Source organism: Propithecus coquereli, unplaced genomic scaffold, assembly GCF_000956105.1.
Source record: "Propithecus coquereli isolate 6110/MARCELLA unplaced genomic scaffold, Pcoq_1.0 Scaffold535, whole genome shotgun sequence".
NCBI lineage: Eukaryota > Metazoa > Chordata > Mammalia > Primates > Indriidae > Propithecus > Propithecus coquereli.
Genome location: NW_012151230.1, coordinates 327,378 through 344,149, shown reverse-complemented (window position 1 = coordinate 344,149; position 16,772 = coordinate 327,378). Strand labels below are relative to the sequence as shown.

General features: G+C 50.7%; 1 protein-coding gene across 2 annotated transcripts in view; it reads right to left on the bottom strand.

Annotated features, from left to right (window-relative positions):
* The window catches only part of GOLGA3 (golgin A3), a 46,814-nt gene that overhangs the window by 18,050 nt on the left and 11,992 nt on the right, over positions 1-16,772 (bottom strand). For both annotated transcript variants that reach the window (XM_012657259.1, XM_012657260.1), the window contains exons 4-11: positions 16,148-16,260; positions 10,855-11,510; positions 10,239-10,350; positions 8,107-8,413; positions 5,978-6,180; positions 3,394-3,531; positions 1,844-2,005; positions 1,140-1,508 (exon numbers count right to left, since the gene is read on the bottom strand). In XM_012657259.1, coding sequence (XP_012512713.1) covers positions 1,140-1,508; positions 1,844-2,005; positions 3,394-3,531; positions 5,978-6,180; positions 8,107-8,413; positions 10,239-10,350; positions 10,855-11,510; positions 16,148-16,260 — 2,060 coding nt within the window. The remainder of the gene's footprint in view (positions 1-1,139; positions 1,509-1,843; positions 2,006-3,393; positions 3,532-5,977; positions 6,181-8,106; positions 8,414-10,238; positions 10,351-10,854; positions 11,511-16,147; positions 16,261-16,772) is intronic.

The window sequence follows — 16,772 nt, the reverse complement described above, 5'->3', positions numbered from 1 at the left end:
ATAAATAATGTCTGGTACCAGCAAAAGCCTCTTTCAGATGTCAGCTGATGTTCCTTTTACTGAGCAAACAGTGACATAAAATTCAAATGCAGCAACAGCATTTTGACAGCTGCTCTAAACTAACTTGCCAACACTAGAGCTATGACTCGGCTTAGTGCAGGGAGCCCAAAGCGTCACTTAGTGCCGTCGGGACAGGCAGCCTCCTCCTGTCTTACTTCCTCACAGGGAAGACAGATGAGTGAGTTCCTCTCGCCCTTGGCCCTAACAGAGTGGGATTCACTTACTTTTGAAGTTATTTTTAGGTTTATAGACTTAGGGGCACAGTGCAGTTCTGTCACGTGGACATAAGGCGTGGTGGTGAGGTCTGGGCTCTCAGCGTGTCCGTTTGCCCCAGACCCTCCACCCCGTGGAGCCCCCGTGTCCGTCACCCCACTCTCGAGACCTTGTGTACACGTGATTCAGCCCCCACTGGGAGAACACACAGCGTCTGACTTTCTTTCTAGGCTGTTTCACTTTGGAGTGGACTCAAAGACAGGACCGTTCCCCAACACGAATTCCACCTCCTCCACATGCTCTGGTTCTTCTACTCTGTCTACGTGTTTAAGCATGTTTGCCTACATCAAGGCCACGTCACGCTGTCAGCATGTCAGCTCTTCCCCAGCATGACGTGCCTGCAGGTGACGCCCACACGCTCCAGGACCCTGCAGTGTGCTGTCCAGGGCCGGGCCTTGCCGGCTCCGCCCACCCCGCGCACCACCTCACACCACAGCTGCCCTGCCCAGGAGCCCAGTGGGGCCACACGCGGGCAGGCACAGGGAAGGGACAGCCAAGTTTCCTGCAGCTCTCCTGACTCTTAGCTCCACGTCATCAGTGCACAGAAAATGGTGTTTCCTGGTAGGCTACTCAAAAGCTCCACATAAAACTCAGTTTCCCAGGTCTGGACTTCTCCACTCCCAGCAGCTAGAGCAGGGCCACAGGCACAGACGCTGGTGTAATCCCGTCCCCAGCAGAGCTCGGAGCCCCTGCCTAGTGGTCACCCACATCACAAAACAGCACGTCCACAGAAAGGACCACACGTGCAGCACGCGCTCTTGTGCACGTGATCTCGATTCATGACAGAATCATGGCAGACGCATTACCTGGCGGGACTTGATGGCCAGTTCTTCTCTTAACTGCTCTAGAATTCCAGACGTTTCCTCGGTACCTTCTTCCAGGTGTTTTGCTCCTCTGTCAAATTCCTCCTTGCTACTCTTGGCCGCTTGCAGAGCCACCTCCAAGACAATCTTCTCGTTCTGCAGGAAACGGATCGCGTCCTCTCTGGAAGCCGCCTCCCCCTGCAGCTCCCCCAGCCTGGCCTGCAGCTCATCGTAGCGTGTCTGCAGGTCGCCGAGGGACTGCTCCCTGGCCTGCAGCGTCTCCTGCGTCGAGGTGAGCTGCTTCATCAGGTCCAGGTGCTCCTGCTGCAAAGCCTCCAGCTGTTGGTCTCGCTGGTGCAAAGCCAACTTAACCTGAGAAAAAGACAGTGCGTTCAATACGGCCACTCTCCATCCTACTCCAAGAATCTGTACTTTTTCCCTGTTCGGGTTTTAGATAACTCTGATGGATACTTTGGAGGGACTTTTTAATGCAAAATCCTGATGTGGAAGGATATCAACAGACGCAAACACATGGCCAGGTCTACAGTAGCAGCAGAGTCTGATCACGTGACCCCTCACGCGGGCCTGACAGATAGCCCACACGTGCCTGCACGGATGCGGCCTGGCACGAGTTGGACCACGTGGCTACCTGTGCTACCTGTGCGCGTCCCTGCGGCGTCAGCGCTGATGAGGCAGCAGGTACTCGCCTGCTCTAGCTGCTGCTCCAGGGATGCCGCTGAGGCTGCCACCCTCTGCAGCCGCTGCCTCTCGTCTTCGAACTCTTCCAGCCGCCTCTGGAGGTCCTCCTCCACCATCGTCTTCGCCTCCTGGATCTGCACAAAGGCCGCCTCCTGATCCAGCATGTCAGCCTGGGCCCAGGAAACAAAGGGTTTTCAAAAACGCAGGCAAATCTGGCTCCCAACAGCAGACTGCAAACCTCCTGCTTCACAGGGAAACCTGCCGCCCTGGCAAGGGGCCTCCTGTTCCCGCCACCATTGTCGGCAGCTTGAGGGGCCAGGGTGGACTCTGTGACCAGGCCTCTTGCGGCTCCTCTCCGGGCCAGCCTAGCCCTGTCCTCCTCGCTGTTGACCCACAGGCCTGGCCCAGGAGAGAGGCAGGTGAACCACCCAGTCTTAAGAACTGGGATCAGCTAGGGGAAGGAAGCCTCCCTGGTCGTTTCTCCCATGAAGACAGGTGGGAGGCAGGTCCCTTCTTCTGGAGTGAGACATGGAACATTCTCTTTCATAAGAGTCTCACCTGATACCACCTGGTAAACAGAACACGACACCAGGGGACCACAGGGCAAATACAGCATTCCTTACGTTTTGACTATGTGGGTAAGACCTACCGTCCAGGAACACGTTTTGGGGAAAAAAAACATCAGTTTTTTAGTTTATAATCTAAAACTAATAGCTTAAAACTTTTCAACTCTTTTCCACTGAGCCCTTGAAGCATTACAGCCGACAGGACATGACTGTCATCCATCATCCCCATCAAAGAGCCCCGGAATCTTCCCCGGGGAGGAGGCCCGACAGACGAGAAGCCCAGCGACCGAGGGAAGCTGACCCTCCGCGTGCCCAAGAGCAGCAAAGACAGCCAGGCACGAAACACCATCTCGTGCCTGCCTAGAGGTTTTACACCGTCTTTTCTTCTTACTTTTTCCAACAAGACTATTAAGTAGGTATTATTATCCCCACTTTATAAAGGAAACAAGGCTCAGAGAGGTTAAGAAATCGCCCGGAGTCTCACAGCTAAAAAGAGAACAGCTATCTGGAGCCAGCCAGAGCTATGTGTTTCCCATCCTCTGGAGAGGCTCTCAGCGGGCAGCTAGAGAACCACAGCAACTCCACGTGGTGGCTGGAGGACTAAACAGCAAGGCAGGCTGAGAAAACACTTAGCACCACTGGGCTCTGAGACACTGTCGGTCGCACAGACGTGCTAAGCCCTTTCCTCCCCACCCGCCTGGCACCCAGCACTGTCCCCCGCTGGCAACGACCAGGCAGCCAGGCCCAGGGCAGGGCTTAGAGGAGAAGAGCTCCAAAGTGTGACCCGCTCACAGGTAAGAGATAAGGGATGGATCCCCCAAATCTTACACAGCTATCACTGCAAGCTGTTGGAAAGTATTAAAGTGTGTGTGCGTGTGTGTGTGTGTATGTGTACAAGAAGAAACATACTGTATCTATGTTTATGTGTATGTATGTTCTGAATCTCACCAGCATGACCCAAAACCCAGTAAAAATCGGCCACTGGGCCTCACCTCGATGCTCTGGAGCTGGACGGCTATACGCTCCTTCTCCTTGATGGATCTGTGCTGTGTTTCTGTCAGCTGGTGGGACAGGGACACATTCTCAAGTTTCAGGTGCTCCAGGAGGCCTGCCTGGGTCATCTGTCCAACCTTCAAAGAAAAAATGCACGAGGTACAACGTCGCTCAACTTCAAGCAAGAAATGTAACCAGGCTGTCCCCAGAGACCCCAGGGTGAGGGTCCCTGGCTGCCCCTCTCAACTCTGCCACGCAAGCCCCTGCCTACCACGTGTCGTCCCACCTCAAAATGCAGGCTGTCTGGGCTCTGTGTGCGGCCCAGCAATCACTGGTCACCACACCAACACTGTGCAGTGTGCGGCTGGACCCACACAAAAGTTCCCACCAACTGCTGGGCGCAGTGGCACATGCCCACAGTTCCAGCCACTCAGGAGGCTGAGGCAAGAGGATCACCTGAGCCCAGGAGTTTGAGGCTAGCCTGGGCAGCATGGCAAGACCCCGTCTCTAAAAATAGGTTCCTCTCGAAGGGACATCTCCGAGCCCCCACAGGTGAGGAGCCTTATCTCAACTGACCAAACCCTGCAGATGCACCTCCCTCCCTCAGTCTGACGCCCAACATGCACCACTCCTGGGAGTGGCATTCGCAGCCCAGCCCAGTGCATGACCAGGGCCCCACAGAGGGTTCAGGGCCTACTTCAACCAACCGTCTCCTCCAGAAAAAGGAGCCCAGAGCTACGGCCCCCGGGGGAGGAACACGTCACCCCAGGGGGCTGAGACCTGAAAAGGAAGTGCAAGGGCTGCCCAGGGTCTGCACGTGACCTGCTCCCGCACCAGAGCCGGCCCCAGCGAAGTTCTCAGACCTCACAGCGCCAACAAGGGGCAGAAGTTGTGGGCTTCAGGACCTAACGGAAGCTGCACAGAGCCAAGAAGACAGCACTGGCTGGGGCTGCTTCAAGACAGTGAGACAAGAGAGACGTTCCCTTCTCAATGTTACTGGGAACAGAGAGGGAACTCTGGGTATGGAAGATGCACTGGAAACCCTAACTGAGGAACGCTGAGCCTGGGTTCCAAAGGCATTTGGCAAAAGCAGCCAAGGCCCTCAGACCAACACTCGCTTAGTATCTCCCCCGATTTCTGACATCCAAACTGCATTTCTGACTTCTGTCAGGATGTTTACATACCTGACTTACTTCTTTAAACATGTTATGTCTGTAGCTTAAAAAGTGAATTAAGTTGTACAAAGATTTATTTCCAAGTACAATGTAAGCAGAAAAAATCCTTTTCGCTGTGGTCCTTTGGCTTAAAAAATATGTACTATAAATTGCAGAAAACTTCTGTTTTGTATATTTGTAAACTCTAGATAAAAAAACGAAATTTTGGTGGAATTAGGATTTTACACCCTCTACTTGAGAAATAAAGTTTTAATAAATCTACAATATTTTATCTGGAAACAGATCCCATGGCTAAGTAGCAGCAGCAGACAGCGGCGGACCGAGCGCTCCTCAGCACCCTTAGTCCCCCTCACCGGCCTGGGCACAGGGACTCGGAGCACAGGCCACTCGCCTGTCCCGCCCGGGCGTCCCAGCCGCTGACACTCGGCTGCCGTGGGCCGAGGGGCAGGCCCAGCAGTGACTTCTCCCGGGACGGGACAGACGACGCACCCACACAGGCAGCGTCGAGGTGGACGCGGAGCCTCCACTCAGAAAGCGGACAGCAAAGAGAGGAAACGCTCCCTGCAGGACAGTCCCTGCGAGAAACGTGGTCATCGACACCACTGGGAGCCCAAGCAGCCAGAGGAAGGTGACACGGCAACCAGGAGGAGACACCTGCCGTGCCCAAGCCGGAGACTTCGCGGTGGGGCAGGGTCCAGAGTGGAGAAGCCGGCAGGAGAGTCGAGATCCGCAGTAGCGCGGGTTTGGGGGCTGAGTTCACACTGGGAGAGAGTCGCCCTTCAGAGGAGGGATGAGACTAGTGAGAGCCAGGAACGTGGGACGTGCCAGAGAGGGAGGTTTTAGAACTAACAGTGCCCGAGTAGAAGCTGTGAGACTCTCGTGTCAGAAGGTCATGGAGGGAGGCTCCTGCCCAGGATGCGGCGTGGGCGGCATTAGTGGTCAGCAGAGTAAAAAAAATGTATCTGGGAAATCTAAAAACAGAAAAATCCTTTTTTAAATATTATTTATCATTTTTCAGCGATGAGGTCTCCCTCTGCTGCGCAGGCTGGAGTGCAGTGGCTATTCACAGGCACAATCACAGTGCACTACAGCCTCTGACTCCTGGCTCTCTCGTCTCAGCCTCCCGAGTAGCTGGGAGTACAGGCGCACGCCACCACGTCCGGCTAATTTTTTCTAGTTTTAGTAGAGACAGAGTCTCACTCTTGTTCAGGTTAGTCTCCAACTCCTGCGCTCAAGCAATCCTTCTGCCTCGGCCTCCCAGAGTGCTGGGATCACAGGCCTGGGCCACCGCACCCAGTGAAAAATCTTTTTAATTTAGGGAACAGTTACACTTCCACATAAAGACAGGAAGCATGACCCACCAGGCCATGTGCCCATGTCTGCCCTGGAAGGGAGTCTGGGGAGGTACCTGGATGTGGGCCATCTCATCCTGCAGCCTGACACGGGCCTCCTGCGCCAGGGCAAGCTGCTGCTGGTACCATTGCCGGACGTTCTGCAGGGACGAGATTTCCGCCTGTGACGCCTTCAGCTTGCTGGTCAGCGTTGTGCGTTCCAGCTGCACCTGCTGCAGCTGGCTCTGCAGGGCTGTCATCTGCTGTCGAAGGTCGTGCACTGTAAGTGAGCAAGAACACGCAGCTCAGACTGATGGCCACAAGTGGAAGAGCCCACAGCTCTGCGCAGACACCTTACACAAAGGGATTTCTCTGCAGAGGGCAAGAAACACAGTCGATTCTGGTTATTCTCAGTAATTACATTTTACCAAGTCGTGTGAACACCGCGTCAGCAGACACTGAACCGTTGCTCCCGGGGAACATAAGGTTAGGTCCACCAAGCCTCTGCGCACACCATTTTCATCAACTGACCAACACGGAACCTTTGTTTACGTGCGTTTCTGTTCTAAGACAACGTATGTGACACGTAACATTGGTTTGTTCACGCTGGACTCACAGCCAACAGGAACGCGAAGCCTCTCTAGGAAACGTGTCTTCTCCATAAAACACATCGTAGCCTCCTTGCGCTTAACAACGCCAGCCAGTGTTGGAGACGTTTTAAATAGCAAAATCACCCAAAAATGCACAAAAATACAAATAGACCAGGAAAAGGACACGGCTTCACAGTCTGAGCTGAAGCAAGCAGGCACCTCAGCTACAAACGAGCACTTCAGGCAACTTAAGAGTTTGCCTCTCTGCTCATGTCCGCGAACGACTACCAAAGCTCTGTGAGTTATGATTTGGGGGTGCAAATAAATCTAAGTGGCAGATTCACGGTTGTGGAATCTGTGAAACTGAAAATCAACTGTGGGTCCACAAATTCTGGGGCACGCTGAGGCTCTCGTCTTTGAATGGTCTGCTGATGTCCACCAGCCATCAACAGACAGCAACGGTGTTCCTGTGGCGGCTCCTGCTGGGCCGTGGGCCGGGACTGAGCAGCCCTGCCTGAGTTTAGGTCGGTTCTGCTGCCCAGTGCGCACTGCTCAGATGAAGCCTCGCACCCCTCAGAGTCACGAAACTCTTCTGGTGCTCAAAATGCTTTGGATTTTATAGTTTTTCCTAGGGGACTGGGTATCATAAAGCACTCAAAGACTGAAAAATTAATAGCAATTTAAAAAGTCTACTTTTTGTTCCTTGGCTGGCTCTCCTAGCATGAGAAGAAAGCCTCTGTGACAATGTGGCTTGTCACTTTCTTCTGTGCCATCAGATCTGAGACTTTGCCTCACACTGCCTCGGCCCTCACGCCGGCTGCACCAAGGCCCTCCTGTTGCTCAGGTGGCCCTGCGCCCCCCAAGAAGAGCCTCATCCGAGCAGCCTTCGAGGGGTCACTCTACGCCCCTTGGGCTCTGGTCTTCAGTCTTCCCACCACACCTGGCCCTCTCCTTCCCACTCCTGTTCACGCCGCCACGTGCTGAGCAGGCAGACCAGAATCTTCTCGGTGCCCGATGGGGTAAGAGCATCGACTCTGAGACTGGCTCTGGGGGGCGACTGAGGGCGGAGCGCCCAGGGGCGGGCAGGTAGCATGAAGAACGCGAAAGACACGCTGCTGAGCCACAGGGGCCGCCATGGCTCCCCGCGACTCCACGACTCTGCTCCTGCGACTCCCCAGGTCAGGCCTATAGGGAGGTGGCTGGACCAGAACGCTGAACGCCGTGTGAAGAGCCCTAGCAACCAAGAACCCAAGTGTTCCTTTTAAATATTCTAAGTAGAATCTGCAATTCTGTGGAATGGGCAGGCAGCTCTACACCCCAGATAACACTGGACTTTCAAGGCAGAATGGGTGGAAGCAATGACCACCACAGTCAAGGGTGCAAAGTCACTTTCTAAGATCTAACTCATTTCCCTGGATACTCACGCAAAAACGTGCAGAATTCCATGAGGTCAACCAAAAAGTGTATTTCCCTTAGAAAAGCAGACGTCTTATGTGTGAATTATACACCATGAACCCGCACAGCCACACTGAGGTGGGGGCAGATCGGCCCCACCGCCCCTCCTTGCTGGGCGGCTGTGCCAGGGCAGGGCGGAGCCAGGCAGCGGCAGCCCTCACCTGTGTCGTCCCTGCTGAGGATGCCGCTTTGCATGTCTTCTACTTTTGCCACGAGCCTCTGGTACTGCTCCTCTGCTACCTTCAGGTCGTTGTTGGAGGATGCCAGGCTGGCATTTTTGGCTTCCAGCATGTTCTGCAGGTCAGTCATGGCTTGCTCCAGATCCCAGCAGGACTGCTTCAAGGTGTCCACCTCCAAGCTGAGGGAGTCCTGCCGCTGCTGGCTGCTGCGGCTGTGCTCCGCCTGCACCTGCAGCCTGGTGGTCAGGGCGGCCAGCTGGGCCTGCAGCTCAGCCTTTTCTTTAAGTGCCTGAAAAGATCCCCAAACCACCAATGAGGACGATGAGTCACCTTTGTCTAGTATGTCAACAGGACCGCCGACACACAACCAGCGAGACAGAGAAAGGCGTCTGACAGGCAGACTTTCCATGACATTCCCGCACCACACAGCCGCTCTCCCAACACCGTCAGCCCCCAAAGGCGGCGACGTTCCAGACACGCCCAAGAGGCAGGAGGGGACGATGCAGAGTCTGCGCCCAGCTGCGCCCAAGCAGGGCAGCATCGGGCAGAGCTGTGAAGGCACCCATTCACCTGCAAGGATGTGGGAAAACACACTTTTTCAAAAATTGAAAAAGCTCACAAGGGTGCACACTCGCATGCACAAAGTAAGAATACCAGACATGCTGAGGGACCCCCAAGATAAAAAGCAGTCAGATTAAGATTGGAGTGGCAGGTATGGAGAGAAAACATCTCCAGGAAAAAGCTGCTGTTACATCAGAGAGGTTCTGAGGGCTCCAGCCAGGGCCACTGGATGCAGGAGCAGTCCTGAGTGACCACAGTAGGGCCGTCCACAGGGTGAAGCAGGGAGGGAGAGGAAAGGCCCCAGGAGCACAAAGACCACCACAAGAAGTGAGCAAGGGCACACGCTCCCCGCCCGTCAGCAAGCCAGCACTGCGAGCTCAGCGGGAGATGCACGTGGGAATCCAGAATCCACACGTCATCCTCAAAACAGACAGCAGACCCAACACACAGAAGAACAAACACCCAGTTAACATCGAGCTAACTGAGCAAACTTGGTGAGATCTTAGAGTAAGTAGGACTGGCACCTGCACAGAGATGCCAGGAAGTGCTGCACCCACAACAATCCACACAGATCTTAGTTTGGACACAGCAAAGCACACGTCGGTGATCCCAGGAGGATAAGAAGATGAAGTAAAAGCTCTAAGACTGTCCAAGGGACTGCGTGGAATATAGATGAAGTGGAAATGCATTTGATGAGAGAGCTACGTTCTAAGGTAGTGTCTGAAGTAAAAACTGTATACAACCAAAATTAATCTTCACATCTCTGAAATTTTAGGAGACGCAGTTTTATGCATCACACCCTGGTCAGACTGTGTCCAAGGACCGTGTTGTATACAGAGCCGTCACAAGCACGAGATGTAGACCTGGCAAAGCCAGCTCGTCTCACCACAAGCTGCTCCTCTCCCTCCACTGCCCTGCCGCGTGCACCCTCCGCAAGGCCACCCTCCCCTCTGTGGCGCTCTGGGCCCGCGTGTGCATTCATTCTCACGCTCTCTCATGCCAAGAGCAGACAGCTGATTCCACTGAACTGATCTACTTTAATCGCTGACAGAAAGATAAAAATCTAGTTCTTCGCTATCGATAAGAGTGCGCACAACAAAATGACAAAGGAAAGCTGAACACTGAGGGATGGAAAATGATTTTTTGGCAAATGCTAACCAGATACAGCAAAATTAATAAGGAAAAAGCAGAACCCACCGCAAAACACATTAAAGAAGTAAAGATGAAAATTTTAACCATACCAGGAAGAGGTGCAATCCACCAAGAGAATTAACTGTTATGGACTGTGAAGTACCTAACATCTAGGAAATAGTCTGGGCAAACCCTGATGGAGATGCGGGAGAAACTGACCATGTACGACCAGAGCGGAAAACTCACACACCTCTCTCTGAGGCTGACAGAGAGACGAAACAGGCGAAAAACATAAAGATATGAAAGACTTGGCTGATACGGCTCATTCTGAAAGACGTTCGTGAAGCTCTGTACCCAACAGAGGAATTGCACGTTCTTTTCAGGGGCACGGCACAACAACGCATCGATCGCATATCCATTACCTGACTAGCCTCTAATGATAAAGCTTCCAGCTGTCCTTCAAGTCTCATTTTTTCTTTCAGAACCTGCAACATTTCATCCTGAGTCTCAGCAACGGAGCTTTCCATGGACACACTGGAGGACAAAGCGCAGGACGAGGGACATGTGAGTGATGGTGACTTCGTAACTTTCCTCCACACTCTCCCGTTTCACACGCCCTTGCTACTCCCTCCCAGGGCTTTAAAAATTAAGTCAACAGATTTATCTAGAAAGCTCAAGTTTGTATGTACACTACCAATGAACACTCTTGCAAACAGTCGGGCATTCTCACATGGCTGGACCCTTTGGAAACGTGAGCCCACCTACGTACCTGTGCAGTTTCAGAGACCAGTCTACACAAATATTGGAGGGGAGGATATGTTAGTATCACAGACGATTGCTGATTCAATCTAATTTTATTTCTTAAAAAGCAACAGAGTTGTGTATGAATGAAATATTAATGTCAAGACTAAAGATGAAATTAGGAATGAGAAACAAACAGCGTATCAGCTTGCTGCAGTGACCGGGGCCATGGTCCAGAGAAGCTGTGTCTGAGACCGTGCCTTCCGCCCTCTCCGCCCACCCCTGCGCCCGCCCTACCTGCTGCAGATGCTGTTTCTCCGGCTCTGCACCTCCCCGTTCACTTCCTGCCCTTGGTCTTGGTGCTCGGCTGCTGCGGCCAGGAGCACGTCCTTAATCGAGGGGAACTGGCCCAGAGCGTCCGCAGCCATCTCCTGGCCGTCGACCACACGGGCAGTTTCCTGTGTGCCCGCTGTGTTCACCAGAATGCCACAGGTCCCGCGGGTGGAGAGACTGCTGTGTGAAGAACTGTCACTCTCATTTCCGTCAGCCTCAGACACGCTGTCTCCAGTTAGCGAGGCGCTCTCCAGACGGTCCTCGGTCTCAGGAGACAGGCTGATCTCGGACACAACTGACGCGCTGCTTCTACTCTGCTTCAGGGCGCCCCTGGTGGAGTCGGCAGCCGGAGCGTTTGCACCAGAACTCCCAGCATCTGAACCTTCAGTTCTGTAATCAGCCAGAGACCGAATTTTGCTTGACTTTGAACTTTTTTTCTCCTTAGGATGTGCCAACAGCCCTAAGCTGCCCACCTTAGGCCCACGAGGGACACTGGTGCGCAGGAAGGAATATTCTTTTGTCATAGCCACAGTACTGGCCCTTGGTAAGTGTTCTGGGTTTAACATGAGCTCAGGATCAAGTGTGCTAAAAAGTCTTGTTTTTGTTGCAGGTTGACTGGACTGAGAAGGAAACAAAAGCACAAAAATTATGTTTAAAATTGACAAGCAGCATTCTAAAACTGCCATTCAGAAAGGCTACACCAATGAACGCTGCCTGTACTGGTAACCAGAGAGCATCACCCACCCCCCACCCTCACCACGCAGGGTGCGGCCTCACTGCTGCCGGTCACGCTCTGCTGACTAGGCTGACCACTCCCAGGCCGAAAGCACCCTCTTCAACGAATGTAACTTTGAAACATTTTAAAACACACGTAAGAGCATCACGTTGTCATCATACTGCCTCGACAAAACGTCCCTGGCTGTTCTCCTGTTTACTCTTTCAGATAAACATTAAAAAAATTTTTCTTCAAGTTAAAAAATGTCCTTTTGAATTAGAACTACCTTAAATTTATAATTACTCAGGGAATAACAGGCTGCTTCCCTTCGATTATTATCTGCTTGCACGTCTCTCAACAAAGCAGTTACTTCAGCTCTTTCTCTACACTCTAAGCCCTTTTCATTGCCATTTTAATTTACCTCTCAGGTATTTTACCATTTTTGTTGTTATTATAACTGTTATCTTTTCCCATTAATTTTATAACTGATCATGTTAGGATAGCTACTAATTTTTCATACTTGTATTTTTTTTTAACTGACAATTTTCTGCACCCTAACTAGATCTAATAATTTTTTTTTGTTGATTCTTTAGAGTTTTCCGCGGTGCTACCAACACCTGCAAATAACGCATCTCTCTCCTCCTTTCCAACGTTCACCTCACTCACTGCTTTTCCTGATGTTAATTATAGAGTCAGCCCGAGCACGGGACTAAGGAAAGCCCCAGCCTATGTCCTCTCTGCCAAAACCAGGCGGTCCTGGTCATGCTACAAAATCAATCCCATCGGGCAGGGCACAGGCAGGAGGGTGAGGAACATCACGGAATGACACTGGAGGCGCTTGGAACAAATGGGCGGGAACAGCTAGAAAAGCGCAGTAAGGGGCGGGGCCGTGGGCACGGCAAACGTCCACGCTCGCTGTGGATGATGTAAATCTACGATAATTACATCCACTCAGGCCTAGAAAAGCAGCAGGCACAGGTGGGGTAGGTAGTTAGTTAGGAAGTGCCAGGATCAGGCACTATTGCAACCCGGGGGAAAGTCAGACCCCAGAATAAGCAATTTGAGATGACTGACCAGCTGTCCAGAGAGATCCAAGCCCTACCTCTCTCTGCAATCCAAAACATTTCAGATGATTATATGAAATATTTTTTTAAATCTTAAAAATATAAGAAGAAAATGCTGGGGAATTTATTTATATTCTTCTGATTTTGAAATTGAAAGAAATAACAAAGATTAAAATTTTTGACGGTAAATATTTAAAACTGATATTCAGCAAAAATCATGCCTCAAAAGAAGTCAGAAGACGTGGCTGTCAGGGAGGCGACACTTTCAATCTGTGCTGACAAGGGCCACTCTCCTGGTTTACGCGGCTCCTACAAGCAGAAAGACAACCGATGGAAAATGGGCAAAGACGATGACAAGAAACACAACTGCTGCTACAGGAAAGATGCTCAGTGTCAGGAGATACCATCTGTTTCACCTATTAAAGGACAAAAATTCTAGTTTTGTTATTTCTAAAGCTGCCACGGATAAGGAAGCTGGCAGTCTCATCACTGCCAGCCTGAGCATAAGCTGTCTAGCCTAATTAGAGGGAAATAACTTCTAAAATAACAAATACGTAACAGTTTTTACTCAATAATTTGATAATTAAGGATTTACTCACAAAAGTATATCAAGATATAAAATGTTCATTGCAGTATTGTTTGCAGTTTCAAAAATTAGAAAACCACCAAAGTGCTGATCCCCACGGACTGGCTACTCAAGTGCTGGTACACACACGTGCCAGTCCGAGGAAGGACGTGGCCCAGCTGTCTGCACTGATGGCGGAAGAGCTCGGCGCAGGTGGCGAAATCGGTGGTGTGGAGACAAAGGACAGTTTCTCACCAGGTGCTCTCAGCGGAGGCAGAAGCATAAAGATGTTTTCGTACCGTAAGTCAGACCAGAAGCAGGAGGGGACTTTTACTCACCATTTCGTACCATTTAAATACAATGCCTGAACGACAACCCCTGTGGTGAGGAAATACCTTCTATTCCTAACGTAGTCGTTTCGTTTTGTGTTTTTCCATCAGGAATTTTGTATTTTATACCAAACACCTTTTTAGCCCTTACTGAGATATGATCATAAAGCTTTTCACAAGGACCCATTGCTGCGAGTTCTTTTGGAAATTCCCACAACATACCAAACTTTTCATTACGTATCTGCTATGGCGATCTCTGATCAGTGATCTTGGATGTTGCCATTGTAATGATCCTGGGGCAGGAACTGCACCCATGTAAGACATCGAACTAAACTGATAAATGATGAATGTTCTGACTGCTCCACCAACTGGCTGCTCCCTCATCTCTCTCCCTCGCCTGAGGCCTCCCTACTCCCTGAAACACAACAATATTGAAGTTAGGCCAATTAACAAGCCTACAATAGCGTCTAAGTGTCCAAGTGAGAGGAAGAGTCACACATCTTTCACTTTAAATTAAAAGCTATAAGTAATTAAGCTTAGTGAGGAAGGCATATTGAAAGTCAAGACAGGCTGAAAGCTAAGCCTCTTGCACCAAAAGTTTAGCCAAGTTGTGAATGCACAGGGAAAGTTCTTGAAGGAAGCTGAAACTGCTGCTCTAGTGAACACACGAATGGTAAGAAAGCAAAACAGCCTTATTGCTGACATGGAGACAGTTTCAGTGGTCTGGACAGAAGATCAAACCAGCCACAACATTCCCTTAACATTAGCCAAAGCCTAATCCAGAGCAAGGCCCTGACTCTGCAACTCTGTGAAGGCTGAGACAGGTGAGGAAGCTACAGAAGGAAAGTTTGAAGTCAGCACAAGTAGTTTCACGAGGTGGAAGGAAAGAAGCCGTCTTCATAACACGAAAGTGCAAGGTGGAGCAGCAGGTGCTGATGGAGAAGCTGCAGTGAGCTGTCCAGAAGGTCTAGCTGAGATCACTGATGAAGGTGGCCACACTCAACAACAGATTTTTAGTGTAGACAAAAACAGCTTTCTATTGGAAGAAGATGTCATCTAGGACTTTCACAGTGAGAAGTCAATGCCTGGCTTCAAAGGACAGGCTGACTCTCTTGTTAGGGGCTAAGGCAGCTGGTGATTTTAAGGTGAAGCCAGTGTTCATTTACCATTCAAAAAATCCTGGAACCCTTAATTATGATGCCAAATCTACTCTGCCTGTGCTTTGTGAATGGAACAACAAAGCCTGGGTGACAGCACATCTGTTTACAGCATGGCTTACTGTCTATTCTGAACCCACTGTTGAGACCCACTGCTCAGAAAAAAGGATTCTTTCAAGTCTTATTATTTAAGAAATACATTTTGTAAGGCTATAGCTGCCACAGATAGTGATTCCTCTGATGGATCTGGGCAAAGTAAATTTAAAACCTTCTGGAAAAGAGTCACCATTCTAGATGCCGTTAAGATCACTCGTGATTCATGGGAGGAGGTCAAAATATGAACATTCATGGGAGTTTGGAGGAAGTTGATTCCAACCCTCATGGATGACTTTGAGGGTTCAAGACTTAATTGGAAGAAGTGGCTGCAGATGTGGTGGAAACAGCACGAGAATGAGAATTAGACGAGGAGCCTGAAGATGGAACTGAATTGCTGCAATCTCGTGATCAAACTTGAACAGATAAGAAGTTGCTTCTTACTGATGAACAAAGAAAGTGGTATCTTGAGATGGAATCTGCTCCTGGTGAAGCTGCTGTGGACATTGTTGAGATGACTACAAAGCATCTAGAACACGACAGAAGCTTAGCTGACAAAGCAGCAGGATTTCAGAGGACTGACTCCAGTCCCGAAGGAAGTTCTACCTGGGTAAAATGCTATCAGACGGCACTGCGCGCTACAGAGGAAGCTTTTGTGAAAGGAGGGAAAGGAAGAGTCACCTCCTTGCACCTCCATGCGGCAAACCTCACCGTTGTCTTATCTTAGGAAGTCACCGCAGTCACTCCAACTTCCAGCAACGCCACCGCAGTCGGCAGCATCAACGTCGAGGCAAGACCCTCCCCCAGCAAAAAGATCACCACCCGATGAAGGCTCAGATGACTGTTAACATTTTTCAGCAACGAGGCATTTTTAAATTAAGGTATGCACGCTGTTGGTTTTACACGTAATGCTACCACACACTTAACAGACTACAGCACAGTGTAAACGTAACTTTTACATGTACTGGGGAAACAAAAAGTCTGTATGACTCACTTTACTGTGATATTTGCTTTTTTGTGGTCGTGTGGAACAGAATCTGCATTCTCTCTGAGGTGTGCCTGAGTTTACTTCCTATGCTTTTCAAATGGCAGATTTGGGAATAAAATATGCTTCTTCCAAAGGCAGCGGCACCAGATGAGGGGCATGAACCCTTCGCCTGATGGTCTCCTCAGAGGCGGAACCACACGAGAGAAGCCCAATCAGCAGCTGCGCAGACCCCCAGAGCCTATCCCAGCACAGAGGAACACACGGCAGGTTCAGAGTTACACGTGACCAATTTCTGCCTCTGGTACCTGGAGCTTTGCGGGAGCTTTTTCAGGAGAGGGATACTCACCCTCTCCTGGTGGCGCTTCACTCTGTACTGTTTGAGCTGCTCTTCCAGCTGCTTCTGAGCCTGAAGTCGGACCTGCTCCTCCTTCTCCAGGGGCAGTGGAGACTCCGTGGAGCCTGTGGTGAGAAATGGCCATTCAGAAACTCATGAAAAAAATCAGAACAACAGCTTGGTTGTTTGCATTTAATTACCAATATGTTTCAGTGCCTAAGCAATATACAGCCATGTAGTTCTGAAGAACAATTCTAGATTCAGAGAAAACTGTGAGCCTTAGACGCTGACCACAGACGGGACCTACCTGGTAGGAGACACACTGGACAAGCACTGGGTCTGTGTTCGTGCCATGAGCACACTACCTTGTGTGTGTTCAATGGTAAGACAGGAGATGGTAACAAGTGCCTTTTTTTTTTTGAGACATAGTCTCGCTCTGTAGCCCTGGCTAGAGTGCAGTGGCATCATCATAGCTCACTGCAGCCTCAAACTCCTGGGCTCAAGTGATCCTCCTGCCTCAGCCTCCTGACTAGCGGGGACTACAGGCACATGAGCCACCAGGCCCGGCTAGTTTTTTCTAATTTTGGTAGAGACGGGGTCTCGCTCTTGCTCAGGCTGGTCACAAACTCCTGCCTCA